The sequence below is a fragment of the Apiospora hydei genome, assembly GCF_038363865.1.
Source record: "Apiospora hydei strain CBS 114990 chromosome Unknown utg000004l_segment0_segment0, whole genome shotgun sequence".
NCBI classification, from domain to species: domain Eukaryota; kingdom Fungi; phylum Ascomycota; class Sordariomycetes; order Amphisphaeriales; family Apiosporaceae; genus Apiospora; species Apiospora hydei.
Genome location: NW_027117363.1, coordinates 3,286,633 through 3,305,245, shown reverse-complemented (window position 1 = coordinate 3,305,245; position 18,613 = coordinate 3,286,633). Strand labels below are relative to the sequence as shown.

Here is an 18,613-nt window from a genome sequence, read left to right as displayed (position 1 = left end):
TGATGACACTAATAAAATACGAGAGCCCAGCCCGATCTACCTGCCACCCGCCTCACATGCGCCCTTTCTTCATCATCTGCGACCAAGTCGTGACATCGCTCTTGGCCTCCGCGTTCGGAGGGGGGCGCGACGCACGAGGCCGAGTCCTCGGCCAGCAAGTCCGGATCGGCGCGGCGGCTCACCGAGAGATCCCAGTGCAGCTTGCTCTGCTCGTCCTGGTCCAGCCGCCGCTGCAGTGTCTCCTGGTAACTGCCGCCGCCGCCGACACGCCTCCTCGTGCTCCCTTGTCGGATAAAGGGGTTCTTATCGGGATCGACCGCCTTCAACCCCCCACGGGTTTGCGCGAGATACCGCTTGTTGGGGTCGTGGTGCTGGATTTATTGTTGTTGTTGTCGTTGCTTCCAGGCTGAGTACCGTTCATCACGGTAACTTCTGAATCCGGGTACGACAGCTCCCGGCGATCGAACAACGGCGAGCGGGGGGCCGCTTGTTTGGGCCCGTCATCGGCCTTGTCTGGCTGGCGGGGCGGTGCCGCCTTCGGTTCGTCGACGCGGCTAACAAAGTGGTGTTCGGACTGCGTCCACGGGTTCTTGAACGTGCCCCGAGTCGGAGTCGAACAGCCCTCCGACGAGAGGGGAGAAACAGGCCGATAACCATCCGGGTCCAGACTCGACATATTTGTCAGCGTTGGTGAGCCTGGCGTGGACGGCACTGCCGTAGAGGACCCAGGTCGCACTTCATCGACGTAGACAGAAGAAGAAGCCTTCTGTCCAAGACGCGACGGCACTCGGGGTACGGGTGGAGCGTTGGCGGCCGGTATGCCCTGTGGGAGCTCGGTGTGAACGGTGAAATCCGTCCATTCGGACTTGGGTGGAGGCGGAGGCGGTGGCGGGGGGCTCGGAACCGCCGGATTTGGTCCAGCTGGTACGGACAGGCGTGTACTCTTCTTCCTGTTCTTCTGCTGCTTTGCCTTTCCGCAAGGGCGGCGGTACCGCCGACTTCACACTGAAATAACTCTTGGCTTGGCTCTTGGGTTGACTGCTGTTCTCCTGGCGAAGCGCTGGGTGTAAGTCCTCGGGGTCGACTTCACCGCCGCCAGTCTCCCGCAGGCACTGGCTGTACCACTCCGATACTCGCCGGTGGCTTCTATGCGCGCTATAATCGGCACTACGATCCTCGGGTTCCCGCTCGAGGTCGTTGGCGATCTCATCCTCGTGCTCGTAGCTATCGTCGTAGCTGTTGCCCACTACCGGATACCGATTCGGGTCATCCTCGTCCTCAATATCTCCCCGGCAAGGGTGTCGGCCGCCCGAAGCCTTGCTCCTGTTCCTCGTAAGAGCCCCCAATATCGCCAGATGCATTGTTGGCGCTAGCAGGTGACGGTGCTGGCTTGAAAGCGGCCATATCGACTTGGTTGGCAATGCTGTCTTCCCGGTAGACGCTCTGTGCCACCGTGGGCGCTCGGTAAAGCCTCCTCTGCTCCGAGGCCGCTGCGTGATCGACCTTGATCCTGGGCGTGACCGTGACATGACGCGAATGGCGCTTGCTCCTAGTGCTGCGACCGTCCGCTTCCTTGCCTCCGCCCCCCTCGCGCTTCCGGCGCTCTCGCCTTTTCCGCCTCTCCGCCTCCTGGTACTCTCGCCAAAATGTTCGGATTTCCAGGTGACCCGGCTGAATCTCGGCCAAGAGCTCCTCGATCCACCGACGAATGGTCTGCCTCTCCTCGCCCCCCATCTGCCGGATCCAGCTGTCCACGAAGCGCATGAGGCGCGGCTTGTACTTCTTCCGCGCGTCGACGGCGCAGTAGTCGTCCTGCCGCAGGACCAGCGCGGTGAACAGATCGGCCAGACAGCGGCCGTTGGCGCCGACCGCAGCCAATATGCAGGCTTCGCACTCGCTCGCGACCCGGACGAATCGGCTGTCGTGGGGGCGCAGCCGAACATCTGGTGGAAGTGCGCCTTGCTCGTGAAGTAGGCCGTGACGGAGTCGAGCCGGGTGAGCCACGAGGCCATGGCGGTGCTCTTGTGCGGCCAGCGCCGTAGGCATTCCAGATTCTCGCCCGTCTCGAGGCAGAGAAGCCAAAAGCACTCGCGCATCAGAAAGGGGTTGAGCCGGTCGTGGGACGAACAAAGGACCGCCTTCTCCGGCAGACGACGATGGCTCAGTTCCAGTTCCCCAAGTACCTTGCGCGCGTTGAATGACAGGCGCTTGACCGACCTCAGGAGGCGGTTCTTTGGTTCAAGCAAGATCTCGGGCAAACGGTCTACCTTTTCTTGCTGACGAGAGAGCCATTTCGGGGAAGGAATGGCGATGCCATAATTCGGCCGCCGCGAGAGAAGATTAGTTAGAGCATCGATCTCCTCATCTGTCAGTTTCCTCAAAGGCACTTCCATGACAAACAGTGCAAGCAACCTTTTTATGCGATATGTAATTGGTAGATTATATGGGGAGATAGCTACTGTACCGAACAGCAAAATGCAATTACAGTATAGTATGAAAGAGGCCGAATCGTGTAACGAGAAGACAGAAGCCGGCTATTTGTATAGCGACGACCTGGGGCCTTTGTCTAGAATGAAGTGCCAAACATCCCGAACAGTTGAGGAGACAGAGCTTTGATCGGACAGGCCCGCGAACGTCAATGCTCGTGCTTTGTTGGCTTCTTTCACCTTCCACAGCCTCCACGACGCCATCTCGCCAACAAGGGCATTGTTCCGAGCGTGTACGAACGTGGCGGGCATATACCTGAGTACAAAGGATGACGCAGAAAAGATGAGCCTGTAGGAGGTAGGTAGTAGCAGTCGCAAATCCAATTCGAGAACACCAAGCAAGAAGAGAATATCTAAAACTTACATGGTGGTGTGTCAACTGTCATGGGGGATTCTAATGTGTCGGGTGATGGCTGCTGTGATGGATAGGGGGCCAAAGATAGGGAGGGAAGTGACAGCGTAGCGTAGGTGGGCAGTCAACTCAACCGAGTGAGGATGGCCTGCATTTCCATTAAACCAGGGATATTTCCCAATGCAATCCTATATACTGTGGTGGAAGTATCGCCACACTCTCTGCGCCACGGTCGAGGGAGATTGTCTTCTCTATGCAGGGTACTTCCAATGCCATGCCATGTTATTGCACTACCTCCAATTCAACCACTTCAACGCCTGTCCCTTAATAAAAAACACAAAAGCATTCATGAAAAGCCTCGCAGAGAAAATATGACTAGACATGTGCATCGTAAGTATCGCTGCCCACCGTGGTATCAATGCTGGTAGTTATCCTTGTTTCATATTAATTATGAAGTGCTCGAGGGCGGTGCTCGGGAGTGAGCATACTCCGGGTCAGCCCTCAGGCGTTCCAGCCTGATTTTGGCCGCCTCTGTGCCATCATCGGCAATGGCTGCCTCCTTGAACCAAGGATGGTCAAGCGCTTGCCGTGCTGTGATTCGCCTCGCCGGATCATAAACAAAGATCTTTTCGAGGAGATCCAGGAACATCCTCAGGAAAGGACTGTGCGTAGGTATGATGTCCTAGAAGACCATTAGTACTTTTTTCTTCTCACCCCAGCTTGTAACATGCCAGCAATCAACTTACACTCAGACGTTTCATGTTCTTGACGAACCTCCGCGAGGCACGGGTTGTATCCGCAGTAGGGTAGTCCAGTCTCAGCCGTTTGAAGTATCTGGGTTCAGTTAGCCAACTGGGCATCTCGGCGAGAATATGTGTCGCAAATACTTACTTGGCTGCAGCATTGCCGCTGGAGCTACTTGATCGGTTGCTCATTTTTGTGACCTGTTGTGCAAGGTTTTGATCGATCCGACGGTCACAAACATTCTCCATCATTGCCAGATGCTCGAGGTTATCGTGCGTCTGGAACAAAGCATCTCCCGTAAAAAACTCGACAAGAATGCAACCGATACTCCAAATATCGCAGGGAAACGACCAGCCAAGCCCCAGGATGATTTCAGGGGCACGGTAATGACGAGTTGAGACCACAGAGGAGTGGTACTCATCCTCAAACGTTGCAGAGCCAAAGTCAATCAATCTGATCTCGGTGTCGAGCAGAACCTTCCGCTGGTTGGCCTGTCTAGGAGTGCCAGCTGAGGACGAAGGTATTCTGCGGTTATATGTGAACGTCTGATAAGCGTTGTCACACAAAAGAATGTTCTCAGGCTTCAGATCGGTGTGGATCAGATTGAGGTCATGGAGAACTTTAAGCGTGGGTCAGTATCCAATGACAAAGGATTCGGGTAACTATGCCACTTACAAGCCACACTCGTTAACAGCTGACGAGCAAAACTCTGGATCTGGCTGTTGGGGAACGGGACGAAATTGTTGCTCTTGAGAAAGTCGAAGACGCTAGAGCCAAGCAGGTCCATGACAATGCAGATGTGGCCTCGGAAATCAAAACAATCGCGCAGGTGAATGCATCGATTCCGGTTCTCCTCATCGTTCGCCTTGAGAGTCTGCAGAACCCGTAGCTCGATCCGGGAGGCATCTCGATACTTCTGGACGGATCGAATAATCTTGATGGCGACCAACTTGTTTCGTTTCCTGTCGCGAGCCTGTACGACCTTGCCAAAGGTTCCTTGGCCGAGAAGCTTGATGATTTGATCTAGTTGCCAGTCAGTACTTAGAATTGATAGAGGATACCAATCTCCGGGTGTCTAAAATGAGAACGTACACTGCTGGGTGATATCAGCATCGGGTACTACTATGTAGTGACCATCTTCATCGTCGACCTTCACATTCGAGTAGCGCTTGTTGGGTGTCAGTAAGGAACTTTTGAATCGTTTAGTAATAGTGGTGGGTCTCACATCAGTGACCACTCGAACGGCTACTTCAGCCGACTTCTTGATTGGTTTTTGGGGCGGCTTGTAGCTGATGTAGGCATCGCCAAGGGCCTCGATGTCTCTGCGTTTTGCCTCTTGAGCATGCTGTTGACGCGTCCGTTTCCGTTTTTGGCCCGTAGCCGAAGACGCCTCATAGTCGTAATGACCATTGGAAGAGAGTGAGGCAAGGGACGTAGGGGCAGTGGTGTTCTGCGCGGATGTGGTTCGATCAGTCGATGAAGTCGCACTGTTGGGAGTAGCAATGTGCGATCCATTGACGACTCTGCCGCCATTCGCATACCCGTCTTCCTTTCTCCTCTTCTTGGCTACATGCCGAGTACTAACACCAGCATCCGAGCCGATAGCGGTGCCATTCGTGTATGTTGTTGTAGAGTAGTTGGACGAGATGTCTTTGCCATCACCGTCAGGTTCTGGTGTGTCATCAATGATGATGACTTCCTTGGGCACCCCGTTCTTGTAAAACTCGGTCCAGTCGGGACCTTTAGATCGCCTTCGCTTCCGCGCAACATTCTGACTCGAGGATGGTATGGACATTGTGTCAATATTTGCGTCTGATCGTGGCGTTGACGCCGACTCCGAGTCTGTTCCGAGATATTCGTGGGTCAATCTGGCCGCCGGTGCTCCTGTGGAAGCTACCGAGGCTGTGGCTCCATTGGCCGACCGTCTATGCGACGGCTGCAGAGGGCCACTGATGTAGGTTGAGTACGAGGCGGTAGAAGCAGGGCCGTGACGACTAGACGCGGTAGAACTGGATATCGTCGACGGAGGCGGCGGGACACCAGTGGGAGAAGGGAGAAGGTGGTTTGCCGGAAGGGTTGAGGGTATCGCGCCGGCAGTTCGGTAGGAGGCAGGGTTTACGGGACTCTGCAACTGCGGGTAGGGCGGATAATGAGCGTGATGATGTGTGTGGTGATGACGATAATGATGGGGAGGAATAGTGGCCGTGGCAGTAGTCGGCGTTGACATTGTTGTGGAATGACAGCAGACGGCGCCTTTTGCAAGGACACTCGACTGATGAGGGTCCTCGGTTGTGGTGATATGAAAGGGAAGATTGAGGGAGTGTGTTTCGAAAGGGCCGCAGTTAGCAGGTGCCCACTCGAAATGGATGATGTCTGCCCTCTACGACCTGCTCCGCTGCCAACTGCGTGCGGGATTGCAAGTATGTATTGCCGCTGCGCTTGCGTCTCTCTTTACTTTCAATCGCAGCGCCAGTACCAAGGCCAAGTTGGGGGCGCTGGGGCAGCCTTTTTCCGGGTCGGACGTCGGCAGGGTCTTCTTGCCTGTCTGACCTGAGTGGCTGACGTTCCACTGGAATGGATGGGGTCGAGTACCAGTGGTTGCGAAGAGAGAGAGGAAGAAAAAAAAAATAACACCAGGTGCTATGCTGGGGAGGCACAGTTGCAGGGTCGCCAGCAGTTGAGATTTCAGGGCACTGGTCGCCCCAAAAGACCACTAACCTAAGGATAAGGCTTGCGTTTCTAGCGGATGAGTTCGCTAGAAAGGCAGTTGAAGGTCGTCCACCAAGTTCTAGGTGTTGGGTACTAGTATGGGATATGTCGGATGGCGAGTGTTGATTCTTCTTCTTTTCGAGTCGGCAGTGATTCCAAAAGGTTGTCCTGCTAGAAAGAAGTTTATGTTTGTGCAATGTGTTTATCGTCCGGCTTGCAATTGTCCGTGGGCGTGAAGGTATGCTCAAGGCTGGTTTGTTGGTAGGACCAAGACACGCGCTTCCTCGATGGTGCACGGAAGAGGATCTGGACGTCCAGGCCGGTGTTGAGGCGCAATAGTCGCGACGAATTGAATATTTTCAATTTTCGAGCTCGGCAAATCCCCGACGATGGCAGCGGTAGACAATGGAAAGCGTAGTTACCGTGCAATTGCCGGTGAATTCGACGGGTCGATGGTGGTGGTGGTTGAGGAAGTAGGGTGCATGCACTGCAGTGAGGTCGAACCAGCGCGGTACAGTGCAGTCAGCCAGCCAGTGCCTCCACGAAGATGGCACGCTCAGAGTAAGTGCATTTCGTGGAGGAGCAAGAGGACGGCTTGGTAGAGAAAAGACGGGCTTGAACGGGGAGGAAACAGTTGCGAGTGCACAGAGTTCATTCAATCTGGCAAAGATGGGAGGGAAACGAGTCGGTTGGAAAAGTGAATCGTCGACCGAGGGGAGGGGCGTAGCGTGTGCTGTGCTGTGCTGCGCTGCGCGGTCTTCCTTTCACGCCGCCTCTGTCGTCAACCTAGAGCAAGTTGGCCTGTGATGTCGGGTAGGCAAAGCAGGCAGGTCTGGTAACATGGACATTGCCATTGATGGATGGTGGCAGCATGGTGTCTGGTTGCGAGCGGTACGGTAAGTAAAGCTGCTGCACCGCACTGTACGGCCGACTGCACTGCCAAGTAGATCCGTGATGATGGCACACATACAACCCCAATTGCTTACTGGGTGGAGTCGGCTGTCCCTTGTCTAAGTAGTTGTGCACTCTAGTGCCCTCTGCCGTTCGTCTGGTTAACGCTGAGCGCGCGCTGTCTGCACACATTCCCTCTTAATTGATATCTTAACGTGTGCCCACGTATTTTCAGTATGTGTTTCCAGGTTCTCTTTCTCCGAGTGGCTTTAAAAAACCAATATGCTTTGCACATTTCAACGTACAGGCGCCTGGTATGAACCTGGCTGGTTTTTGTTTCGGTTACTGGGCTATTTTACCCAGCACAAGATGGGGAGTGCCCATGTATAGCCGAATGCATACCAGGGAAGGAATACCACCGTGCTCAGAACCTTGGGTGCTCTGCTCTGCTTGCACAAACTCGCATGTGTACACGGCATTATATAAGTAGGTAGGTTACATAGGACTGCAACAAGAATACGGCGCCGATACGGTCCGGAAGAGTGATCTGCCCAGGATAGAACGCCACTATCTGCAACAGGTAGGTGTTGATTGATTCCAAAGATGAGTAAAGACGAGGTATGCATATATGTACAAGACCCATCTTGGCTTATACGATACCTACTTCATATACGATGCTTATAAAGAGCAACTGCTGGAGTAGCAGATAGTCTCATGGATGTCGGCAGCAGGATTTTTTATGGTGGTTGGAGAAAGTTCCTCCCCTGTCACTTACAAACAATTCATAGAGCATAGCGATTCTATGGTTGACCGTCAGCTCTCAGAGATGGTATTACACCCCCTTGCCCATGGTGCAGAGACGCATTGCTGAAGTTGGGTGCAATACCTAAAGTATGTACCCGCCTTCACCAAGTCAAAATCCAAGAAAATTGCAAGTCCCTTTGACAACGGTACGGCACACAGTCCTCGGATTCGTTCTTTTTCTCGGGGTTTAGCTCTATGTGCAGCGAGTGTAGCTCTACTGCCCATCGGTTCCTGTTAAACGACACCTATCGGAACATGTTCTGTCAGGGTTGTGGTATCATGGCAACCAAACTCGGTTACTGGGCTTCTCTGGTCTGGTATGCTATGTAGGTAGGTATCCTGAAATTATTGGTCATGCATGGTCTGTTTGTGTGTATGCTTTTTTCTCTCTCTCTCTCTTGCCATCTCACCATGTCAACCAGAGGATGCGAGATAGAGAGATAGAAGGTTGTTGGTTCGATGTTGCCAGTCCGTTCCTATGACAATCCGGTATTGCCTTCACGCCAAACAAGGCACCCACAGCCATGCCCTCAGGGCCCAGGTAACGGACAGAGTTGAAAGGGACATTTGATATGTATGCCTGTGCAGTCTATGCGGCAATTTGTGTGTCTCTTTTCAGATGAGGTACATTGCACCTACCTGACCTACTGCCTACTTCTACGTACGTGCCTATGTTCCGTTGGGCCTCCAGGGTAAGCAAGCACACCTTCATTTCGACCTACTTACCAGGCTTGGTGGAAAACCACCGTCAAAGGCTCACAAGTAATGTTCCTGGTTTTCCTTCTTCTAGAATAACAGCCATCGCACCTCGTCAGGACCCCTGCCACTGCTCTCTACTTTTCGTTTGGGTAAAGTTTACGGTTTGTTCCTTCGCCATGCACGCACGAGAGAGCGAGAGAGCCCCTCTTTGCTCAGCCAAAGCGCCCGGCGGCCGTTTTGTGACGACCTGGTTGGCCGGCAACGACCACGCCCCAACAACATGATATCACACGCATTCCACCACAAAGACCAGGCATGGGCAGCGTGGACAGCATGAGCATCCTCATGCTCTCTGAAATGGATCAGTTGCTCTTCCTATCACCCCCCAAGAACCAACGTTGGTGGGTGACCGACCGACGCAAGTCGAGAAAGGGAACAAACAAGCAGAACAAAGTCTTGGCAGACTGGCTTACAGTACCTGGGCATCCCCAGTGGCTTGACATCGCCTATGCAGGTCTCGCAGTAGTGCCCACGGCCGCTTCGCAGGACGGACCCTTGGCTTTGGATTTATTAGTTGCGAGAACGATTTGCTGGCCGCGGCTTGTTTGCCCCTTCGCTCTCTCTGCCACACCAGGAGATTTGGAACGGGTCTGTCTCATCGAGGCTTTGGGAAGCTGACTCGGGGTTCTCAATGGTTCTGCTACATTATGTACGTACATTGGGCATGATAAGAGTGAGTCCCTGCTCGTAAGAGCAAGTGATTGCGGAGTCCGCGACGCCTTCTGGGCCATGTGTGTACTTATTGTACGCTGTACGTACGCGCCTTGGACCGAGACTAGTTCGCCCCAGGCAAACAAAGCATTGCTGCCCACTGGAGCCTTTTGGCGGCTTCGCAAGATCCCAGATCTAACACTGTCGACTTCAGATCTTTCCACCAGAATACTGCGAGGCTTGTGAGAGAGACATTGCGATGTTTTGCGCTCTCTTCGCTCCTCCCTCCTCCCTTTACTTTCATCTCTGACTTGGGCATTGATTAATCGGGCACAACAAGGTCATGCTTGCCTCTAAAAGACTATATACACTGTGCAATGATCTGGTTCGTGATTACCGGTAGATGGGCAGGCACAGGCACAGGCACCCGCCCAGTGTCTCCGTGCTGGAGCTCTTTGAGCACACAGCCCTTTTTTCCCCCTTTGGCTACATAGCCAGGCCGTCGTTCAACCTTATTAATGGCAGTGTATCGAGGAAGGGAGCAAGGGAGTAAGGCGGATTTTTAGAACACAGCCAGTGCCTCCGGGTGCGACGCAGGATGACATGACCATGAAATCCCTCTTCCCCATCCCCACCCGCCCATTCATTCTTTCATTACCTACTTTGCCTCACGCAGAATGACCGGCTAGTCAATCCCAAGTGGCAATTCTTATTCGAGGATGGTGGGCGGCTCTCCTCCGTTGTGGGTGGTGGTGGATGGGCTTCCTCTGAGGTAAGTAGGTGTACTGTAAGCACTACCCAACCTGATAATGTAAGGTGGTACGCAGTCGTAGGTTAGGCGGTCTGACGGCCAGTAATTAAGTCCGTCCAGCAATCAGTGACTTGAATCAATGGCACTTCTGTCGGCCATTTATCCGCACGACAGTCGTCTCTTCCTGCTGCGATGGCGACGCATCCCAGCCCATCCCATATCCCGTCCCATCCAGCCATTCGCCCTTTCCCCGCCGTTTGCCTTGCGAAAGTTGATCCACATGGCGTGAGGGAGGGAGAGAGCGTGTGAGAGAGCCCATCACCACGTTTCTGGCTGAGAGGGCAGCCAACGTCGTAATTGAATGGGGGCCCTTTTTTTATTTTGTCAGCGGACCCCTTCTTTCCCACACAGATGTGCCAGGGTGTCGGGTACAGCAGATTAAGAAACCTACAGCGTCATCTCGGGCTGTTTTCTCTGGTCGGAGGAAAATCTTAGAGAGAGAAAATCTCCGGCTCTACTGTTACGAAATTCGACAATATCCTCCACGGAGATAACCCATCATATCTTTTCGCTCATCTGCAACAGCGAACCTCCTCTCAGGGGTTCGTCCCAACGACGTATGGATCTCAACGTGACATTGAACCCAAAGGTTTCTTATTCTATACTTACTTACACATGCATGTAGTGTAGTCAGGCAATTTCTTCGAATATTTGGCAGTGTTAGGGTCTTAGATGAAAGGATCCAGCAGCCGGAGGGCCCTGACTCTTCCCCGCCCCGATCATCGCTGGCTAGTGCTACCATCAATTGATTGTTCCCTTTCCACTGCCACGTTCACTGAGAGGTACGTGCACATATAATGATATAACACGGCAACACGTCGATGCGCATGCCCATTAATAGAACTGCACACAAGTCTTGTTGCTATGGAATTCCACTTCTCTATTAGCATGACGCTCATCTCATGCAGTCACACGCTTCCGGGTGACACGGAAGAACCGTGTATTAAGTTGCCCGCCCAGGCTCCCCTTTAAGCACCGAGAGTGCTACTTGGTACACGCACGACGGGAAACGTCAGAAGCAAGCCTGACCCAAACAAGGAGTTTGTCGTTTTATCTCGACACTCTCCGTATTTCAAACGGACGGGTGAGACAAGGGGAAAACTGGATTTCGACGCCGAATCCCTTCTCACTGCTCATGACCGTCTATATAATTGAAACATGAGGCTTCATTCGCATCCAAGGTCCTGCCTGTTTGGAGTGAAAGAGACAGACGGAGAGAGAGAGAGGCGCGGCACCCAGCTCCTCTGACCGTACGAGTCTGTTTCCCTACTCATCCTGATGGTGGGCGGGTCGAGTAGCCACTTTACTCTCGGGACGGGGACGGGGACGGGGGACGGGGACGGGGACCTGCCCCCCCCGGGTTTAAGGGTTCAAGTGATGCGCGTTTCACCTCATCTCGAACCGGATCGACGAGTGGAAAAGACGGTCTTAGACGGGTCCTGGCGATCAGGGATGCGTTTACCAAAACCAAACAAACGTCTTCGGACCCGGATTTGCTTTCGTTGATAGCATACTGTCGTTGGGCAGTTCCAATATACTACAAGGGCAATCCACCAGCGTAAGGAATAAATCAAATTCTATGCAAGTATTGTAACGATTCTATGGAAAAGATTCAGAGAACATAGTACTCGCAAGGACCCCCGGCTCCCAACGCCATTTGATGCAGGTAGTTTGGGAATGCAGCCACTCCGCCATCCATCCACATAGGACGACTTTTCTATGGCATCCCTATCGGACCAGAAGATCAGATGCCTCTGTTGAACACAACCATGCCTCCTTCTCCACCCTTGCCGTGAAACTCCTCCTCGAGGCTGCTGGCACTGATGCGCTGCCTTGTGGGGAAGGCTGCCAGCGCAAACGGCAGCGCAAGATAGCTCATGCCCAGAATCAAAGCCAGGTTGATGGGGGTCGTGTAGCGCGGATTCTTCTTCAACCACTCGGTCCGTTGCAGCCGCACGAGGACCAGCGGTGGCACAACCATGATGGGGCTGCTGTTGAGGACGCGGCTCAGCGCCGTCTCGCTAACCGCCAGCGTGGCCGCCTTCTTGCTCCTCCCAAGGCTGGCAACGTCGTTCTCGGCCTTGCCCTCCGCCGCCAGCTTGGCCTTGTCCTTTTCCGAAAGCACGGGGAATACATCGATACCCGTGCGCATCTCCTCGCCGCGCATGAGGAACACGTTCAGGAAACCAGCAGATGCGACAGCGGCAAAGGGCACAAGTCGGCCGAGAACTGTACGCGTGGCAGGCGATATCCGCTTGATACGGGGAACAATCGAGTTGAGGCCCACGGCGACGGAGCAGGATGCGCCAACGGCGAGGAAGTAGGACTGTGCGATTTTTCCATACGAAAGAGGGGTAGACTTGTTGGCGTTGGCGTTGTTGATGGCGACGTTCAGGGACTGGTTAGCGACTTGCCATCCTATCGTTCCCGCCGTCTGTCATGGCGTTGGATAGTTAGCATATCTACATTACTTCCTAGCTGAGACCGAGGGGGGGCGGCTTTCGTACCTGAAGCCCAGGGGTCAGCATACCGGCCGTGACCACCAGGTTAGACAATGCGAAGCAGGACATGCGGAACGGCAAGAGAACTGGCTCGCCAGTGTCTGCAACGATATTATAAGGTCAGCGCTGGGGACCTCGAGGGGGACTCGGTTGTTTCCAGTCGTTCTCCGTACCGGGATGGATCGTGGCGTCCACGATCTTCTTTGCCTTCCACAATTCCGGCGTCATGCTCTGGATTTCGCCCTGCTTGTATGCGACCACCAGCTTCTTCGCCTGCTCGAGGCCATGTTTGCCGGCAAGTAGGGTCCTGCGATCATCATCCCAACCGATTAGCGACACGCCTCTAAAGTGGTAGCCATGGGCTTTTTTCGGTCGGTGTGCCCAGCAGGCCGCATTTTCTTTTGAATGGGCTTGCCAAATCCCGCTTCCATAGCCCGCAAACTCATCGGTGGCTTACCTGGGGTCTGTGATACCGGCTGTCTGCTTGACACGGCCCCAGTAGGTGCTGAGGTCGTGCTGCGACTCGGGCAGCTCACGGTTGCCCGGAAGGGAGGACGACATGTTGTCTGTCTTGGTCGCTGTCGATACCGGGAATTGTCTTGTCGTGGGCGTCCGTCCTCTGCAGCAGGCGCAAAGAAAAGAAAAAGAAAAGATTGACGAATGCGACAAACAGACGCTCTAAGAGAAAACACAACCCAAGCCGTCAGTAACGAATGCTTCTACTTCTTACTACCCGCTCTTTGCGACGTCGTGACTCCTGACTGTGCAAAGTGAATAATAATTTGTCCCCTGCGGTGGGCGGCCCGAGATCGGGGTCGGCGCTATCTCAGAAATGCCCCGCTATCGCGCTATCACAGATCGCGGATCACTGCACTCTAGACTGCCCTCTAGCACGCACTCTAGCACTTGCGCCATGATCCTTGCTGGGATACCACGAGGCACAAGGCACGAGGCACGAGAATGACAATGTGCGTTGGAATATGCGATGCATGTAGATGTTGAGACAAGATGCCGGATCCTCTGCATCGGCTGCAGACGCATCATCTTGACGCCGGGCAGTTCTCTCTACTTGGGCCATTTCGTCCCGAGTATCCTATTTTGATACCGAGATTCCAAGAACACTTGCAGTTATCTTTTCTTGGCGTATAAAACTGATGCACTTGGCTTGAACCTTCCCAGCCATTGACTATAACAAGCCGGAGTTTATACTAAAATAGAACTACGCCAGCTATGAGAGACAGTGAGACGGTGAGAAGAGGGGAAAGGAAGGGTTAGGAATGATAAGAATATGGGGAGAAACGACAGACAGAAAGGGTTCGTTTCGTGTAGAAGAAACGCATAGGGTCAAAGGAATCATTATTCTCGTGTGGCCGCATTATCACGATACCTCGGTCTTATAACGTACCAGTCGTCTTTTGCATTGTTATTCCCGAAATGAAGAGCTATGGCGGTGAAGACCTACATACGAGAGAAAAAAGAAGACGAAAGCAAGATGATGTCACCTACCTAGTGATCCCGCTGACCTAGCTCACCTGATTAGGACAGTTGAGGCCCAACACACACACACCTGCAGCAATTTCCGTCGGTTGACAGATGATAAATTATTATCAGTAGTACACAACCCATGTATTATTGCTGCTGCTGATGCTGATGGTGGTGCGGCCACGTATAGAGGAGGAAAGCGGGCGAATCTCACCCACCCTAACTCCGTCATTGCTTCTTTGATGGCCATCTTGTGCCTGAAGAGACTTGGCAATAATATCACACAAGGTCAAAAGAGAGAGCGAGTGTAAAGTTACAGTTGCGAACAGAACCGCAATAGTCTAGAAAAGGAATGGTGTCTGAAAATTGAATAAGGAGATTCGTGACGTTCGTATCGTGATTCCTATATCTCATGCCATCTTGCCAACGTAACGCTCGGTTCTCTACCAACTGCTCCCAGCCTCCCCGCCTTCAACCTTTCGTATGTCATCATCTTGCAGCGGCTCCCGGTCTCCCGCGTGGAGATGAGAGAACAACGTGCCGCCCACAAGCCCGATACAATGTCCTTTTTCTAATGTTCGTAAAAAGAAGGAACGTGAAAACCAATACCCATCCAACACATCATTCGTTGCCCTATATCCAGACCAAATAATCCCCAGCAAAGACAAGCTTCACCGCCCAACCCCCCATGCATGTAAGTATCTACTTACTGCATGCATGCTCCGATCCCGTTCCATCCGTTCCAACCGCAGACTCCGTGTGGAACACCCACGCACGAGACTGGCAAATGGCCCTCATCCTTTCGCTCCCTCCCTGGTTTCGGTTCGCCGTATGATAGGTTCGATGCTCGGGCATCGTCGCTTGCTCGTTCCGGGGGCCAGATGCACGTCCGTTTGATCGACCAGCTTCCACAATGATGACACCTGCAGCCGTAGGGTACACACTTATATATATACTGGGGTTTCCGTTGCGTTATTTCGAGCATTATTGCTTTCTTTCTCCTGTCAACTCGTCCCCTCGCACACCAGGATGCCGCATGCCGCTAGGTGACACAGCGTCATCGGTGCATCGAAAGGGAACGAGTTTACGCACGTCCTTATAGCATCGACCCCAGTAATCGTAGAGGTCCATACAAACCCGCAGTTGTCATCATCGTGAAGATCTGACCAGTATCATTGGAGTCAACAGCCCATCCCCACCCCGCTTAGCGGTCGTGGTGGCGTCTGCGGCGCCCGTCTGTCACAAAATAAGTAAGATCAGTTGAGATTGCTCAGGTATAGATTGAATTCTTTGATGCTGGTTGGGGGTGTTAGAAACAAGGAAAAAGGCATTCTATTTTCAAGAAGGTCGAAGAAGCATTCAACACAAGACACGCTGGCCGATTTTCGGTTCTCGAAATTCAAGCCAAGGCTTCAACATGAACCAAGTACCAAAAAACGCCAGCCCAGGGATGGTTTCCAGAGCCATCTTCGTCAATGTCGTAAAGTCGTGGTATATCCTGATAGCTCCATTCTTGCAGGCAGCTAGCCAAGGAGGGAAAGGCAAGGAAAACGGGTGCAGGGCTAGAGTGTAAAAACCGTGCATCCTTCATGACTCAGGCGTGGGAGCTCCTCAGTACCTCCTATCGTAGCCGACAGGAGGCGCGGGGAGAGTGGCGGCATACGGGTTCCCATCGGAATAACGGGGACCGTAGTCGTCGTCGTACCGGCTCTCGCGCGGGGAAGCTGAAGAGCGCCAGTCGTCGTCTCTGGATCTCCCATAATGAGAATTGTTGGCTCGCTTGAGCCGTTCCATGCGTCGTTCGTGTCGCCTTTGTTTCTCTTGGTTCCACTCCTTGACCTGTTGACCTTGCTCACGAGCCTCTTTCATTTCGGAAATGGCTCCCTTTATACCCATAGCTGCGATGCCAACGGATGCGGCATCTTGCATGATTGCTTTAGACTTAAGCTTTTTGGCCTCCATGGGAGTAAGCCTCCCTTCCTTGACCGCCTTGTGTCTTGCGTTGCGCTTCTCCATACTCTGGTAGACATTGTGTGCGGCGTGAATCGTTGCCACGGTGGCTAAGCCCGTGGTAACCATTTGCTTACCTCTCATCTTCTTTGCCGTCTTCTCGTCATCATCCGAGTCTCCCAAATCACTGCTCGAGACTGAGCCGGACCGGCCACCCCGTGTATGCGATCGAGACCTGCTGCGGCGCCTGGCAGTGGATCTGTCGTCGTCATAGTAGTCGTCGGGACCTCTTCCTCCACGCATGTATCCCCTGGAGGTATAGTCGTCATCGTAGGCGTCGGGGCTCCTCCTTCGGCTTCTCCGGGATCGTGTGTCGTCGAAGTCGTCCTTGTCTTCAGCAGGGGCGCTTCCAAGACCAAGCTTGGCTAGACTGCGGCGCGCTCCGTCCACGACACTCCGACTGCGGCTACGGCGTCTGTCTTTGGAGCCGGGGCGGCTGTCATAACGGCTATCGAACGAATCGACGCTGCCACGGCGTCCCCGGGATCGAGACTCCCGAGAATCGTCTCCCTTATCTAGCAGCTTCTTGGCACCCAGGGCCCCGAGACCGGCAGTAGCGAGAGCTGCGAGGCCATTTCCGCCGCCGCCGCGGCTCTCAGATCGGGCGCGCGACCGAGATCGGCTCCGGCCTGTCTTCCTGTCCTCCTCAATATCCTTCCTTGAGCCGTTGAGGACGCGGTTGCCAACAAGACCACCAATGACTGATTCGATGAGATGGCGCTTGCTATCATGGTCGGGGTTATGAGCAGCGTCAATGGTGGCAGCACCAGCAGCAGCAGTAACGATGCGCTTCATCTTCTCTCCCTTCCAGCCACCCGGCTCCCGGGCGACCCGGAAAGCTTCCGCAGCACCTGCAACGAGCGAGGCTTTGGCGGCCTTCTGCATGCGACCGGCAGCATCATTCCTGGACTTATACGAGTCCATGCTGCCTCGGCGGCTCCTCCCTTCTGAGCGGCGGTCGTCGTATCTGTCTTTGTCGCTGCCGCCGCCACCCGTGAGGGCCTTGATTGCGCTACCGAGACCGGCTGCGGAAAGAGCATTCTCGAGGAAGGACTTGTTGCCTTTCTTGCTCCTGTTATCGTCCTCGTCGTCGGAATAGTACTCGGAAACGCGCCCGTCGCGGCCCTTGTGAACCACGTAGGTTGATTTCTTCTCATCCTTCTCGGCGTACTTGTTGTAGACGTCAGCACCTTGGTAACCGGCAAGTGCACCCGCGGCTCCTAGTGCAGCTGATGCGACCAAGTTGCGGTCGGGTTCATCACGGCCCTCCTGCTGAGCCTCGCGGCGATCCCAAACCTCCTTTGCGCCAGCAGCGAGAACGCCGCCTACAACGGCAGCGATGATCTTCTCCTGCTTGTTGAGGACGCGCTTGCGGGTTCTTTCCTCCTCCTCGTAGTAGACGCTGCCAGGCTTCCGGGCGCCACGGTGACCACCACGGGCTGAGCGACCGTCGTAGCGAGGATCGTAGTAGTCATCATAGTAACCTGGCTCTGCCGAACGAGCGCGGCGGACATCCCGCGAACCAGAATATCCGGGGGGCGGGAAGTCTCGCCGGACTTCCTCGATGGAGAGGTCGCTATCCTCGCGTGCCCGAGGGACGAGGTCGGTGCGGCTAGAAGGGTTCACTCTGAGGTATGTCTCTTGCGTGTCAACATAGCGTGGCTCTCTGCCATCGCGGCGTTCTTCGCGGCGCTCTTCCTGGTAGTACCGCCTGGAATGGCCCCGAGAAGGGGGGTCATAGGGGTCGTAAGTCGACATGGTTTACACCTTTCTGGAGATGCCTATAGGGCAGACGAAAACCAGGCGCAAGTTGTATATGTGTATGTGTTTGTGTGTGTAAAGATGCAGTGAAGTAGACAGTTGAGTTTTGGCTGGTCTGAGTGGTAGAGCAGCGAAGTAAGTGATTTAGAGAGTGAGCCCAGTCAGTGAGTGAGTGAGCTTAGAGAAGGATGTGGGTGATTCGGTGAAGCGGGGCAGGTAGCTGAGCGAGGAAGTAATGTAATAGTGTCTCAGTAAGTAACAAAGCAGGGAAAACTGGATATAGTCGCTGCCTTATGACTGGGGCAGATGACGTAGAGTAGAAGCTGGTCGCTTGGCGCCACAACTCGATATTGTTGTCGGGTGTATGTTCTTGAGTCGCAACAAACAATCTTTTCCTGGTCCGATAGCAAACCGGGTAGAGAAAGAAACTGGACTTGCTTCGAAAGAAGAAGAAGCGCAGCACAATTGGGGGTTTGCAAAGGGTTGTGTAAGTAGGTGGCAGGATGGATGCCGGATGCTGATGGATGTGACGGCGGGGGATTGACCAACTACTACCACTACAGAACAGGGAAATAAAACTCGCTAGGACGCTTCTGGGACAGGCACGGGTAGAAATGGGTAGCGGCAGCAGGGTCTCTGTGTGTGTCTGAAC

The 18,613-nt window shown here is 53.9% G+C and overlaps 5 protein-coding genes across 5 annotated transcripts; 1 reads left to right on the top strand and 4 right to left on the bottom strand.

Annotated features, from left to right (window-relative positions):
* Positions 1-8: 8 nt before the first annotated feature.
* Positions 9-2,393, bottom strand: PG997_003567 (uncharacterized protein; the record flags this gene model as incomplete). The annotated part of the gene is made up of 5 exons (XM_066807882.1): positions 9-371; positions 425-865; positions 933-1,323; positions 1,382-1,918; positions 1,942-2,393. 5 exons carry the CDS (start codon positions 2,391-2,393, stop codon positions 9-11), a joined length of 2,184 nt encoding a protein of 727 aa, XP_066671500.1.
* Positions 2,394-3,286: 893 nt separating this feature from the next.
* PG997_003566 (uncharacterized protein) lies at positions 3,287-5,809 on the bottom strand (the record flags this gene model as incomplete). Its single annotated transcript, XM_066807881.1, has 5 exons — positions 3,287-3,520; positions 3,585-3,672; positions 3,730-4,201; positions 4,258-4,605; positions 4,675-5,809. The coding sequence occupies 5 exons, from the start codon at positions 5,807-5,809 to the stop codon at positions 3,287-3,289; spliced, it is 2,277 nt and encodes a 758-aa protein (XP_066671499.1).
* A 3,209-nt stretch (positions 5,810-9,018) lies between these two features.
* Positions 9,019-9,363, top strand: PG997_003565 (uncharacterized protein; the record flags this gene model as incomplete). Its single annotated transcript, XM_066807880.1, has 1 exon — positions 9,019-9,363. One exon carries the CDS (start codon positions 9,019-9,021, stop codon positions 9,361-9,363), a length of 345 nt encoding a protein of 114 aa, XP_066671498.1.
* A 2,588-nt stretch (positions 9,364-11,951) lies between these two features.
* PG997_003564 (mitochondrial cation transporter) lies at positions 11,952-13,269 on the bottom strand (the record flags this gene model as incomplete). The annotated part of the gene is made up of 4 exons (XM_066807879.1): positions 11,952-12,641; positions 12,715-12,809; positions 12,882-13,015; positions 13,166-13,269. 4 exons carry the CDS (start codon positions 13,267-13,269, stop codon positions 11,952-11,954), a joined length of 1,023 nt encoding a protein of 340 aa, XP_066671497.1.
* Positions 13,270-15,801: 2,532 nt separating this feature from the next.
* Positions 15,802-17,958, bottom strand: PG997_003563 (uncharacterized protein; the record flags this gene model as incomplete). Its single annotated transcript, XM_066807878.1, has 1 exon — positions 15,802-17,958. The coding sequence occupies one exon, from the start codon at positions 17,956-17,958 to the stop codon at positions 15,802-15,804; it is 2,157 nt and encodes a 718-aa protein (XP_066671496.1).
* Positions 17,959-18,613: the final 655 nt, after the last annotated feature.